The 11,673-nt window shown below is 43.7% G+C and overlaps 2 protein-coding genes across 4 annotated transcripts in view; one reads left to right on the top strand and one right to left on the bottom strand.

The window, feature by feature from the left end:
* The first annotated feature begins 3,363 nt into the window (after positions 1-3,363).
* The window catches only part of LOC119555548 (DC-STAMP domain-containing protein 2), a 30,310-nt gene continuing 22,000 nt past the window's right edge, over positions 3,364-11,673 (top strand). Inside the window, exons 1-8 of one of the 2 annotated variants that reach the window (XM_037866986.1) lie at positions 3,364-3,655; positions 3,713-4,023; positions 4,081-4,341; positions 4,400-4,613; positions 4,677-4,830; positions 4,882-5,543; positions 5,602-5,739; positions 5,795-5,966. In XM_037866986.1, coding sequence (XP_037722914.1) covers positions 3,453-3,655; positions 3,713-4,023; positions 4,081-4,341; positions 4,400-4,613; positions 4,677-4,830; positions 4,882-5,543; positions 5,602-5,739; positions 5,795-5,897 — 2,046 coding nt within the window. In that variant the 5' untranslated portion in view covers positions 3,364-3,452 and the 3' untranslated portion in view covers positions 5,898-5,966. Of the gene's footprint in view, positions 3,656-3,712; positions 4,024-4,080; positions 4,342-4,399; positions 4,618-4,676; positions 4,831-4,881; positions 5,544-5,601; positions 5,740-5,794; positions 5,967-11,673 lie in introns of those variants that run through there. The other variant, XM_037866987.1, reaches the window with a different exon arrangement.
* LOC119555547 (dynein intermediate chain 4, axonemal) lies at positions 8,581-11,321 on the bottom strand. Of its 2 annotated transcripts, none has more exons than XM_037866984.1 (6): positions 11,146-11,202; positions 10,930-11,079; positions 10,651-10,872; positions 9,146-10,587; positions 8,877-9,089; positions 8,581-8,812 (listed from the first exon to the last, which is right to left on the bottom strand). In XM_037866984.1, exons 1-6 carry the CDS (start codon positions 11,200-11,202, stop codon positions 8,602-8,604), a joined length of 2,295 nt encoding a protein of 764 aa, XP_037722912.1. In that variant the 3' UTR covers positions 8,581-8,601. The 2 variants fall into 2 exon arrangements, with proteins under 2 accessions (XP_037722912.1, XP_037722913.1); XM_037866985.1 differs by having other exon boundaries at positions 8,602-8,812; positions 10,930-11,076; positions 11,146-11,321.

The following is an 11,673-nucleotide window of genomic DNA, read 5'->3' on the forward strand; positions in this document are numbered from 1 at the left end:
CACTACTACTACTAAACACGCCCATCCCATCCCATAATTACCAATAAGCTATATAATGTAGAATAAGTGATGAGCAGAGGTGTAGCGTAAGGAACCGAAGTTGAAAGAAAGCAAAAAATACATTTTGTACATACATATCGCCTTTGGGCGTGGCAGCGGCTAGCAGCCGCGGCAGTCGATATAAATCTAAACCTAATTTAATTTGTTTGTTACTCCTAAGTAAATTATTTTTGCTAACCTTAAGTAAATTAAATTTAAAGCAAAATGCAAACAACATACACTTACATAAGTATACAATTAATTAAATTAAACGAAAATTACGATTTATTACAAGATGTCATAGAACGGAGAGCCACTAATAGTGAGAGAACCCTGTAAAATAAATATTTAAACCAATTATATATTATCTATATATGAATACCAGAACAAGAACGGAAAAAAATGAAGCAAGTAAAAATAAAAAATATTATATTATGCGTACATTGGTAAAAAAAAAGAAGCGAGCGAAAAGAACGTATCATTAAAAGGAAATATTAAAGAAAAATACAAAAACATTTCAAAAACAACAAAATTTCAACCAAATTTGTTTTTATTTCGGTTTCTTTGGTTATACGAATTGGCAATATCAAACTGATTGGTTAATTGGTGAGCATTACCCGAAGCGCAGCCCCCAGAACCCTGCAAAAGAGCAAGAAAATAACTTACCAATAGGTTTCGACTACTAATGTAAAATACCACAGAAAAAGACAAAGACCAGACTTGGTTATACCCCTACTTTTGTGCTGCAGTACCTAAAAACGAAGAGGAGAGAGTATAGTGGGCAAGGCTAATATACAGAAACACGACTCTAAAACTTTAGCAAATCCAAAAAAGGCATTGATTTTACCCGAAACCAGGTACTTGATTATAATCGGTAAAATAGAGTATATAATAAAACAAAATCAAATTATTTCATTACCATTTTCGAAATAGCTTTCAATTTTAATATATTGCCGGATCATTCGATTAACTAAGCGATTACTTATTGTTTTATACTTTGTATCACTTTTTAACTAAAACAAAGAAGAAAGGAAAGGAACGATTGGACTTGACCGAATATCTATTATATCTATTATAATATTTAAATATGACATTTAAATTGCCAGTGTAAAGAATTAAAATGTAACGATCAAACATTATTTTTTTCCTACAAGTTAAATCGAAAATTATTAAAACACCGAACAAGTTATGCCGAAAATTCAAGTTTGAAAACATTTGACATTTCATTAAGGGTTTTTTACGGCGCTTTTCTTCTTACAGTGCTTCTCGTTATGTATACGTAATTTTATATTTGCGTTCCCGATGGATTTCCCAAAACTAATATTTCACATGGTGTCATATAATTGTATGTATAGGTCCTTTTAGAATATTGGATTTAGAATGCAACGTTGTATTTTTCTGCACCAGAGTATTGAAAAGTGAAATCACTAAACTAAGTAATAAGAAATCAATTCGAGGCTCGTTAAACTAAATTCTTGTTCATATAACGAAACTCCATAAAATATATCAAGCAAAATGGCATTGTTTGTTAATTCAAAAATATGATACGATATTTGTAGAAGAGCTGAGAGAGGAGAAAGTGTTGTTTGAAATAAAAGTAACAAAAAAGCGAAAGAGAGAAAAAGGAAGCGCTAAAATATAGATTTTTTCTTGGGCGGTAACAATGGGATTGCAAGCCAAAAAGGAATTACGTTAGTTAGAATTTTAAAAGAACTGTGTATTCGCCATTTTAAGCCCTGACTGTCAATAGCTTTTCCTTGTTTAAAACTAACATTAAAGTTACACTGAGGTCGAGAAAATCGGTCAACAAGTTTAAGTTTTATTTAGAATACGTCATTGATTGAAGCTTTTCTTAAATAATGCTCAGTCGAGTTTAGGACTCGAGACGTCCGATCTTATCGATCTTCCGAAAGATCCCACTTTCCTTATCACAGCTTCGTTTGGCGTTACGTTCACCCGCTGCAAAGTTTCATGCGGTTTATCCTGGTTGCGGGTCCTCCTCGCTGCGGTGATGCGGAATGATCCATATAGAGTTCTCTGACCGAGAAGTTTCGCCGAAAGCATTGTCGTCGCTATAATCCTCGCAAACCATAGAATTACTCATTTTAATGGGCCGGACAACCGGTTCTGTCGAATCAACATTTATTGGCTGCATAGCCTGTGGTTGCAGTGATCCAGAATGATCCATTTCACAAAGCATCGTCGTCGGAGAAAGTATCCTCGTCCTCGATTATGATAGAATATCCCATTTTGATGGGCTGGACATCCGGTTCTGTCGAATCAACATTTATTGGCTGCATAGCCTGTGGTTGCTGTGATCCAGAATGATCCATTTCACATTCCTCCGACCCTGAAGAAGTTTCACCGAAAGCATCGTCGGAGAAAGTATCCTCGTCCTCGATTATGATAGAATATCCCATTTTGATGGGCCGAACATCCGGTTCTGTCGAATCAACATTTATTGGCTGCATTGCCTGTGGTTGCAGTGATCCAGAATGATCCATTTCACATTCCTTCGACCCTGAAGAAGTTTCACCAAAAGCATCGTCGTCGGAGAAAGTATCCTCGTCCTCGATTATGATAGAATATCCCATTTTGATAGGCCGGACATCCGGTTTCATCGAACCACCATTTTTTGTAGACCTAGCCTGTGGTTGCGGTGATCCAGAATGATCCATTTCAGATTCTTCAGACTCAGAAGAAGTTTCACCGAAAGCGTTGTCCTCGGAGTAAGGTTCCTCGTCCTCGCTGTTGATAGAGTTTCCCATTTTTATGGGCCGGACGTCCGGTTCTGTCGAATCAACATTTATTGACTGCATAGCCTTTGGTTGCAGTGATCCAGAATGATCGATTTCAGATTCCTCCGACCCTGAAGAAGTTTCACCAAAAGCATCGTCGTCGGAGAATGTATCCTCGTCCTCGATTATGATAGAATTGTCCATATTGATGTTCCGGTCTTTTTGCGATCTTTTGATCCGCAGAGGCAAACACAGTTATAAGTAACGAAGCCGTTATAAAAATGCACGATTTAAGTGTGGCCAAAGGAATATATTTCAACGGATTGGACCACTATAAAAAAAGTGTCCCTGTGAATCAAAGGATGTAGCGATAAGTCCAGATGAACTCGAGTTAAATGGCTTTTACTGCGCCTGTAAATATTTCGGAATTTCCTTTTTATTTTACACAATTATTTTATAATGGCCGCTAAACTTAAAAGCTGGGGGAAAAATGTGACCATAATATTGGACAATGGAAATCGGAAGGCCCGTTCAGCCAGGGCGCATCTGCATAAACAGCCGACCAAGAAGCATTTTGTGTGTGGACAGGGGTGGTCACACTAATCCGGAGCGCCAAGAAAATATCGATACCGATTCTCACTTATGTGACAAATAAACATTAAAAACGAACAACAAATGGAGGAAAGTAAACCCCACGAAGTCTCCTTGTGGACGTACAAGCTGGTGGCGCCGTACGTGCTCCTTGGCTACCTGACTGGCCTTGCAGCGACGCTAGCATGGAACTGGTGGCATCTAGGACACTTGGGCTTGGCAATCAACCTTACTTTCGCAATTCCGATGATTCTAGCCCTGGCGCTCTTCTACAGTCGCCCCATAAGGTAACAAAAGTTCAGGCGGATGCGCGGCTAATCTCAACCTATCCCCTGTTTCCTTAGGTGCATTCTGGCGCTGGCCGCTCCTTCGCTGTGCAGCTCCCGAGGAAGGGCGTTCCTCATCAGCCTCGCCTTCGTTATGGCCGCCGTTGGACCCACGGCCAACATTCTGGCCAACCTGAAGGTAATGCTCCGCAGCCTCGCCTGCGGTCAGGAGGTTTTGCGCCAGGCGCTTGGCCAAATGCTGGACGTGATCATGGAGCCGGTGAATGCCATCCAGCTGGCAGTGGATCTGTTGCTGCAGGAGGTGCGTCGGGTGCTTAACCTGGCCATGGTAGTGCTCTTGCGCATCCAGGAGCACCTGATTGCCATCAGTGAGTAGTTGGTAGAAGAACTGCGGCAACTCATCTTTTTTATTCAACACATTGCAGTTGATACCCTCAAGAACTGCGCCGCTTGGCTAAAATCTGTCGTGGATCTGTGCAACGCGGAAATGGGCACTCCGTGGGCCCGCTGCAAAAAGACGGCACAGCACGCCATGGTCAGGTGCCAGGCCAAGATGGGCATATTCAAGGCACTCTGCCATGCCACCAAGCTGTTTCTGGCCCTCTGCTACCCCGCCAAGATCATCGATGTGTTCTGCAGCGGTTACTGGGATCTCAGTTGGGGCCTATTGGACAAGATCTTAGAGCGTAAGGGTGTATATTCCACAATCAATTTTTTGATTAATTTTCTGGTACCATATCGTAGGCTACCGCGAGTTTGTGCGGCACATAGAGCAACTGTTTGACGCCAACATCACCTTCGAGCACGAATTCTACTTCGATACGAATTCTTCGAAGAGTCTGCAGGCCGTGGGCGAGGAGATAATCCAGGATATTAACCAGCGACTGTCGTCTTTTATATTCCTGCAGGACTTTGTGGACCTTCTCTGCTGGGTCATGGTGCTTACAGTGTTCTTTAAGTAGGCAAGAGCTTCACCATCTTAATAATTTAGTGTGGGTGATGCTTTAACTGTTTCCATCAGAGCCATCATCTTCTTCCTGCGTTACATGCACAGCCGGCAGTTTCAGAATGTTTTCTTGACCAAAATCCTGGTTGTTATCGACAAGCAGCACGAAAAGCACGGCTACGATCCTTTGCTGCCCCTTCAGAGGCTTGAGCAAAGAAAGTACATGAAGGTGAAGTTTATCAATATTGCGCTGCTTCGTATTTCATCGATTTTATTGCAGCTCACCAGCATACGTCTGACCCTGTTTGAGTTCGTTTCGGTTGCGGAGAATGCCTTCTTCATGGTGACCACGTGCAGCCAGTTGTTTGCAATTTGCTTTCTTGACTACGCGCTTTTTTGGCTACTGGCCACGATGTCCTTTCATGGCCACCAAGAAGCTGGTCTTGAGGTGCCCGCCTATATCGATTTGGAGATCAAAGGTGGGGGCTTTGTGGCCGATATCATGCGCGGAATCGCTAATGCCTTTCGACCCCTGACGCAGAAAAGCGTTCTGGACACAAATCCCTGCCTGCCGCTACCTGTAGAACCAGACTATGCGAAATACATCCTGATACTGGTACTCTGCCTGTTCTCCTGGCTGATCCTCCTGGCTGAGCCGTATGTTTTGCGCACTCGTCATCTTATCATGGCCTTCTTTTACCCGGAACGAGCCAAGGAAAGAGGCATGTTTTTGTACAACAAAATTTCCGAAGATCGAAACAACATCTTTAAATACGTCCGACGCAGGAAGCGAAATGAATTTAACCACAAGCGAAATGTCGAGCACTTCAAATGTTTCACTTGGCTGTGTGATATCTTCTATTGCATTATCGGCTGGTGCTGCTGCTGCTCCAGATTTCAGCGTAAAGAAAGGTGCACTATATGCGGAAAATCATTGACAATGTGAGTAGCGTCAACCGTTCTCCACTCGCCGGACATTAATCGGACATCCTTCTTGCAGTTCGACTCGTAACCCCTGCGATACCCCAGGCTGTGAGGGGGTTTACTGCGATGAATGCTACCAGAAATCTCATAAAAAGTGCTGTTTGTGCAATCGACCTTTGGATTACGGGGATTTTTCCGACGTTTCCGAAGTGGAGTAAGTGAAAGAAGTTGAAAAAAAGTCACTATGTTGATTGATTTTATTTGTGCAGCGACTCTTCGGATGATTCTGACGAGGAGTCGTTCGGTGAAATGCGATTCAGGAAGACCTGCGGACGGCAGAGGATAGGAATGGAGAGTAAAAACAAACCTTAGAGCAAACTGGTTTTCTGATACTTGCACCCACAATATTCCACAACTGATTGTACAAATATATTGTTTGGGGTGAGTTCTACAATGGAATTGGCAATTATTGACCAAATTATAGCAGTAAACATACGTTAGTTTGTACCTAAGCAGTTCCAGGCAACGTAAGACTTAAATGCAATCCCCATTTCCTCGCAAAATAAGTCTCCTCCCAATAAGTCTCTACTTGGGCATGTGAATCTCAACGATTTCAATGATTTGCAACTTTTTACTGGTAGCCACATCATCGTCGCCGTGGCTGTCTTTATTGTCGATTTGATGGATACGGCAGCGCGTTTAGTGGAGTGCCGGCTTATGAAGGCTCGTTTGTCTCCTTGTCATCGCTGTGTCCGCTGGACAATAAGACTTTGTTTTCGATTTGTGCAGTTCCCGCCCTCGTGCGTCCTTTCCTTGCGACTGCATTGGTTGGCGAGCATGTGGGCTGCAATTATATGTTCATTAAATGCGACAGTAACGGCGAGCCGCAGATTTCTGCCCAGCAATTAGTGCTCTTGGCCGGGTCCCAAGGAGCGCGCCACTGATAATGACATCCAGCACAGCTTTAGTGTTATTTTTCCTCGGTTTTGTTTGTGCTCCGTTCTCCAGGAATGTGCTGTGTAATTTACGGCCATAGAGCGCGGAGGTTTCTGTTTATTTACGATCCTCGAAATTTGACATTTATTTCTTTGTTTTTTGTTACTTCTCCGATCCATCTGCGGGACAAAACTGTAACATGGCGCAGATCTCGGGGCATTTATGGCCACCTCCGACCATCTCTTTGATGTGGCCCCCACCCCTGCCCGCTTCTTTTGTTCTGGTTTCTTTCTTTCTTTATGGCTGTTTAATAAATTCTCCCCTTTCTCCCATTCGCGGCTTCCATTTGCCATGCTAATGTGAGCACAAGTGTTTATTTGTTATTTAACACCCGCTGACCTCAGATCGCCGACCGCTGGACCCTCCCTTTTGACCCCTATCCACCACCGACCACCATCGTTGACACTTAAGCCACACACACTCGAGCAAAAACAGGCGAAGAATGGATTTGAGCTCGCTTAAGTTGATTGTTCTGGCTCTCGTACAGGTAAGGCCCGGTCGAATGGGATGGTATCGGGTTACCTTGTCATCTTGGGGGTAGTCTCGGCTGGCATTCGATCGCTTGCCGCGAAACTGATGAGCTAACATAACAATCCGTTATGTCTCCTGTCCGGGATCGCTGAAGCTAGCACTTTTCGTCGGTCTGTTTCTGAGTGGCTTCTGTGTCGATGAACCTTCTGATTTGAATCGATCTTGCGGATACTGCTTATAAGGGCTAAGAAGAAAAAATAAAGATCTGTACAGGTAGTGAGTGACAAGCTTCACACTTATAATTCGGGGTCCAATAAATCAAGTTATGAAATTCAAAATTACAGTTTTGGGAAAAATCGCACATGAAAATGGGTCAAAATTTTGACCATCGTTTAAAAGATATATATTAATGTAGATTATTAAGGAACTCAACCACAAGCTCATAGAAGAATCACACTTCAAAATCGGAATCAAATTACCGAAGTTATGGTATCTAGAAGTTCAGTTTTGGGTTCCAATTCAATAAACCCATTGGAAATACGGAAAAATCGAACATGAAAATGGGTCAACGTTTTGACCCTCGATTAAAAGATATATTTTTATGTAGATTATTAGAGAAATCAACCACAAGCTCATAGAGGTATCACGTATCAAAATCGGAGTAAAAATACCCAAGTTATGGAATCTAGAAGTGCAGTTTTGGGTTCCAATTCAATAAACCCATTGGAAACACGGAAAAATCGAACGTGAAAATGGGTTAAATTTGGAATTACGGAAAAATCGGAAATGAAAATGGGTTAAAATTTGGACCCTCGTATAAAATAAATATTTGAATGTAGATTATTAGAGAATTCAACCACAAACTTATAGAGGTATGTCACTTTGAAATCGGGATCCAATTACCAAAGTAATGGAATTTAGAAGTCTAGTTTTTAATTCCCATTCTATGAGCCATTGGAAATACGGAAAAATCGGACACGAAAATGGGTTAAAATTTTGACCCTCGTATAAAATAAATATTTAAATTTAGATTATTAGAGAATTCAACCACAAACTCATAGAGGTATGCCACTTTGAAATCGGGATCCAATTACCAAAGTTATGGAATTTAGAAGTCTAGTTTTGGGTTCCCATTCTATGAGCCATTGGAAATACAGAAAAATCTGACATGAAAATGGGTTAAAATTTTGACCCTCGTATAAAATAAATATTTGAATGTAGATTATTAGAGAATTCAACCACAAACTCATAGAGGTATGTCACTTTGAAATCGGGATCCAATTACCAAAGTTATGGAATTTAGAAGTCTAGTTTTGGGTTCCCATTCTATGAGCCATTGGAAATACGGAAAAATCGGACATGAAAATGGGTTAAAATTTTGACCCTCGTATAAAATAAATATTTAAATGTAGATTATTAGAGAATTTCCACGGGCTAATAATTTGAGAAAGGGTTTTAATCTTACCGACCACTGTTCATACTGATTGTTCCCAAAGGAACAGAGTCGCGGAAGGGCTAGCTAGTTAGATTATATATTTAGCTATGGGAGGGTATAAGGCCCTTTGGTTTACTTCATGTTCTTTATTCACAACAATCGAAATCTTAAATCTTAGAAAACAGCCTTTTTGTTGGGATAGCCGAAGAACCCGATGCTTTTGAGCTCCATGAAGAGCTCGTGGTTGCTGCCAATTGCTTTGAAAATCGCCTTCTCCAACTCGTCGTATTGAAAGTGGGGTGAAAAGGGCATGTCGTTAAGTGCGTTGAAAAGCGTGTTGCCGCGCTCGTTACCAATAACCAAGGTGCGACCACAGTGGGAAAAACTGCAGACAAGGAATCGAGAACTTCAATACAGGGCCACATTAATAATACAAAGTTTTTGTTTACCGGGCCACAGTGTTGAAGGAAGAGTCCATCTTGTGCTTTGACATGGGTCTGAGCAAATTTCGTCGAAAGTCCCAGATGTTGGCGGTTTCCCGGTTAACCGAAACAATGATCGTAGAGTGTGTGGGGCTCCATTTGGCCCAGTGCACCGGGGTCATCTCGTCCTGCAGTTCGAGCAGGGGTCGCGTGATGCCATCAATCCAAATGCGCACGAACCTGGGCAGAAGATCCGGACTTAAACATGGTATACTTTTTGGGGGGCATCTACTCACCAGTCGTTGCCGCAGGTTAGGAAGAGTTTGGGGGACCAGGGTGAGAACTCCATTACGGTTACTCCACCGTCGTGGCAGCGCAGGACCTCCAGATACTGGTGCTGATAGTTGATCGAGCACTTGTGGATGCACCCCTCATCGGTAAGCACATAGTATATGTCTTTATGCAGGGGGTGTGTGGTAATGCTCAGGCCCTGGGGGTGGCGATTGGATTCACAGGGGATGCGCGACGAATGGGGCACGAAGATGCCCTCGGGGTGCCCCTCTACCCGTTCTAAAGTCATTTGCGTGAAGCCCAACAGGAAGGGACTCTTGATGATTCGGAAGCGGGTGACAGAGCCGTCCTGCGAAAGGCTGAGGAATGGATCGATGTCCGCCTCGTCGACATCGTCCGAAACCTGCTTGATCCAACGGATGGCCACCACTGGCGAGGAGCTGGGCGATGTGACGCGCTGCGAGACGGCAATGGGCATGTCCTGAAGACTGCAAACTTCCCGAACCTCGACGCTCCCATCGTACAGTCCGATGGCCAGCAGGGAGGGCAAGAAGGGCGAGAAGCAAATGGCCGTCACTGGCACATCGTAGTAGTAGGCGCGTTCCGGCTCACCTGGATTCTTGATGCTCCACAAGAAAACACTGCCCGAGGTGGGCACATGCTGGGAGGAGAAGGAGTACAGCCCGTAGGCCACGGCCAGGATGTCGCCATTGCTGCGGCAAAAGTCTATGTCGCTGACGGCCTTTCGCTCGTCGTGGCTGGGCTCCGGTACCAGACGGAAGAGCAGGTTCATCGAGTAGACATACTCGGCCTCCGCGTTCCAGCGGTCAACCCGATCGAAGTTTCGGAAGCGCCGCAATCCCGCCTCGTTTGTGTTGCTCGAGAGTGTGCGGCCCATGTACATAACGGCGTTGCGGAACTCTGGGTTGCGGTACAACCGGTCTATCTGGGAGGTGACCTTGTCCTTCTCGGCCACGGTCTCGTCATCCTCAAAGCTCTCCCCATCCTCTGTCTGCCCCAGAGCCGCAGCCAGATCCTTGACCGAGCCCATTGTGGACATAGCGAACTCCTTGGTGATGTTGTTCAGCGTGTCGTACATCTCGAAGTTGGACACATACGAGCTGACAGTTGCCTTGGTTATCATGATCGTGTTGACCGCCCTTGTGGTGAAGAGCAGCGTATCCGTCTGGGCATCGTTATCGGATCGGCGACGGATCTTGCCCTTGCCCACAGTCAGATACTCGTAGTTCCGATTGTCCCGCTCCGTTTCGTCGCCCTCGGGTGATCCCTTGGCCACCGTAGTCTGCGGCTGGCTGTGGAGCTCGAAGATTTCAGACTTGCGTAGCGTGATCTTCAGAAAGGATTTGGTATACGGCTTCGGCACGTACGCCTGTCCGAGGGACTCAACGGTTTTGTAAGGGTCCCAGTTGATAGTTTCGTAGATGATCTGGGAGGACCATAGGGCTTTTTGGGGAGGTTTGGCGGAATGAGGATGTTTCTTTTAGCTCACCCCATTCATCAGATCGTCAATGGACTGCTTGTTGCCGCCTATTCCGGCCCGCACGCTAGACCGTGTCCGCGATCTGGTCATGCTTTTGCTCAGCATCGTGGTGAAGTTCGTCATCTGGTGCATGACGTTCAGGTTGTACTTCATGAACTGTTCCACATAGGTGTCGTTTGGTATTGGCTTGGGCGTCATGTCCACTTCTTCGCCATCGACATCCTCCACGATCTAGGGAATGTTGACCTCAGCAGGGATCGTGATTGTGGTGTAACCTTTTAGACTTACCTTGATCTGGGCTCGATACTGCAGATCGGCTTGTGTTTCCGCATGGTAGTAGTGCACGGTTTCCTTCTTCTTAACCTTGGTGTCTTCGCCTGACACCTGAGTGACCTGGACGGACTTCTTTTTCAAGTCGCCATCCAAGGTACTGGACTGCTGGGCATCGCAAGGACAAGGGTCATGTGAAAAGAGCTTTTAACCAGTTTCCTAGTCATCACTTACTTTATAGATACTTCCCATATCTTGGCTAATGGTGGTATTTCTCACTGACATGGACATGGCTGATATTTAGTCTTTGCAGTCCTCTATCTATTGTCAAAATTTCAAAGAATTTGTTGTGATTTGGTTGTTTGTTGTGACTGCTTTCTCTTAATGCAAATGTTTCAACCGAACAAGTGTTTCATGGGTTCCTTAATAATGTAATTTTATGTATTGGAGAATGCATGAAATTTATAGCATAAACATAGTATATAATGCTTCGATTATCTGAATCTTTTCATCTCAAGATCGGATGATCGAAAATCATTGCCTAATATTTAATTAATGCTTTTAGAACCAAGAACTATGTAACGTTAAGAAACAATTTTTAATTATTTGCTTAATGCTAAAAAGAAAGTGCAGAAAAGTGGTTGTTTCGTACCCCTGAGATGGGGAAACTATTTTATAATGATGTTTTAGTATAATTCGAAGGAGCTTAAGATAACTACTATTTTATTATGATGTTTTAGTATAATTCGCAGGAGCTTAAGA

Source organism: Drosophila subpulchrella, chromosome 3L (assembly GCF_014743375.2).
Source record: "Drosophila subpulchrella strain 33 F10 #4 breed RU33 chromosome 3L, RU_Dsub_v1.1 Primary Assembly, whole genome shotgun sequence".
NCBI lineage: Eukaryota > Metazoa > Arthropoda > Insecta > Diptera > Drosophilidae > Drosophila > Drosophila subpulchrella.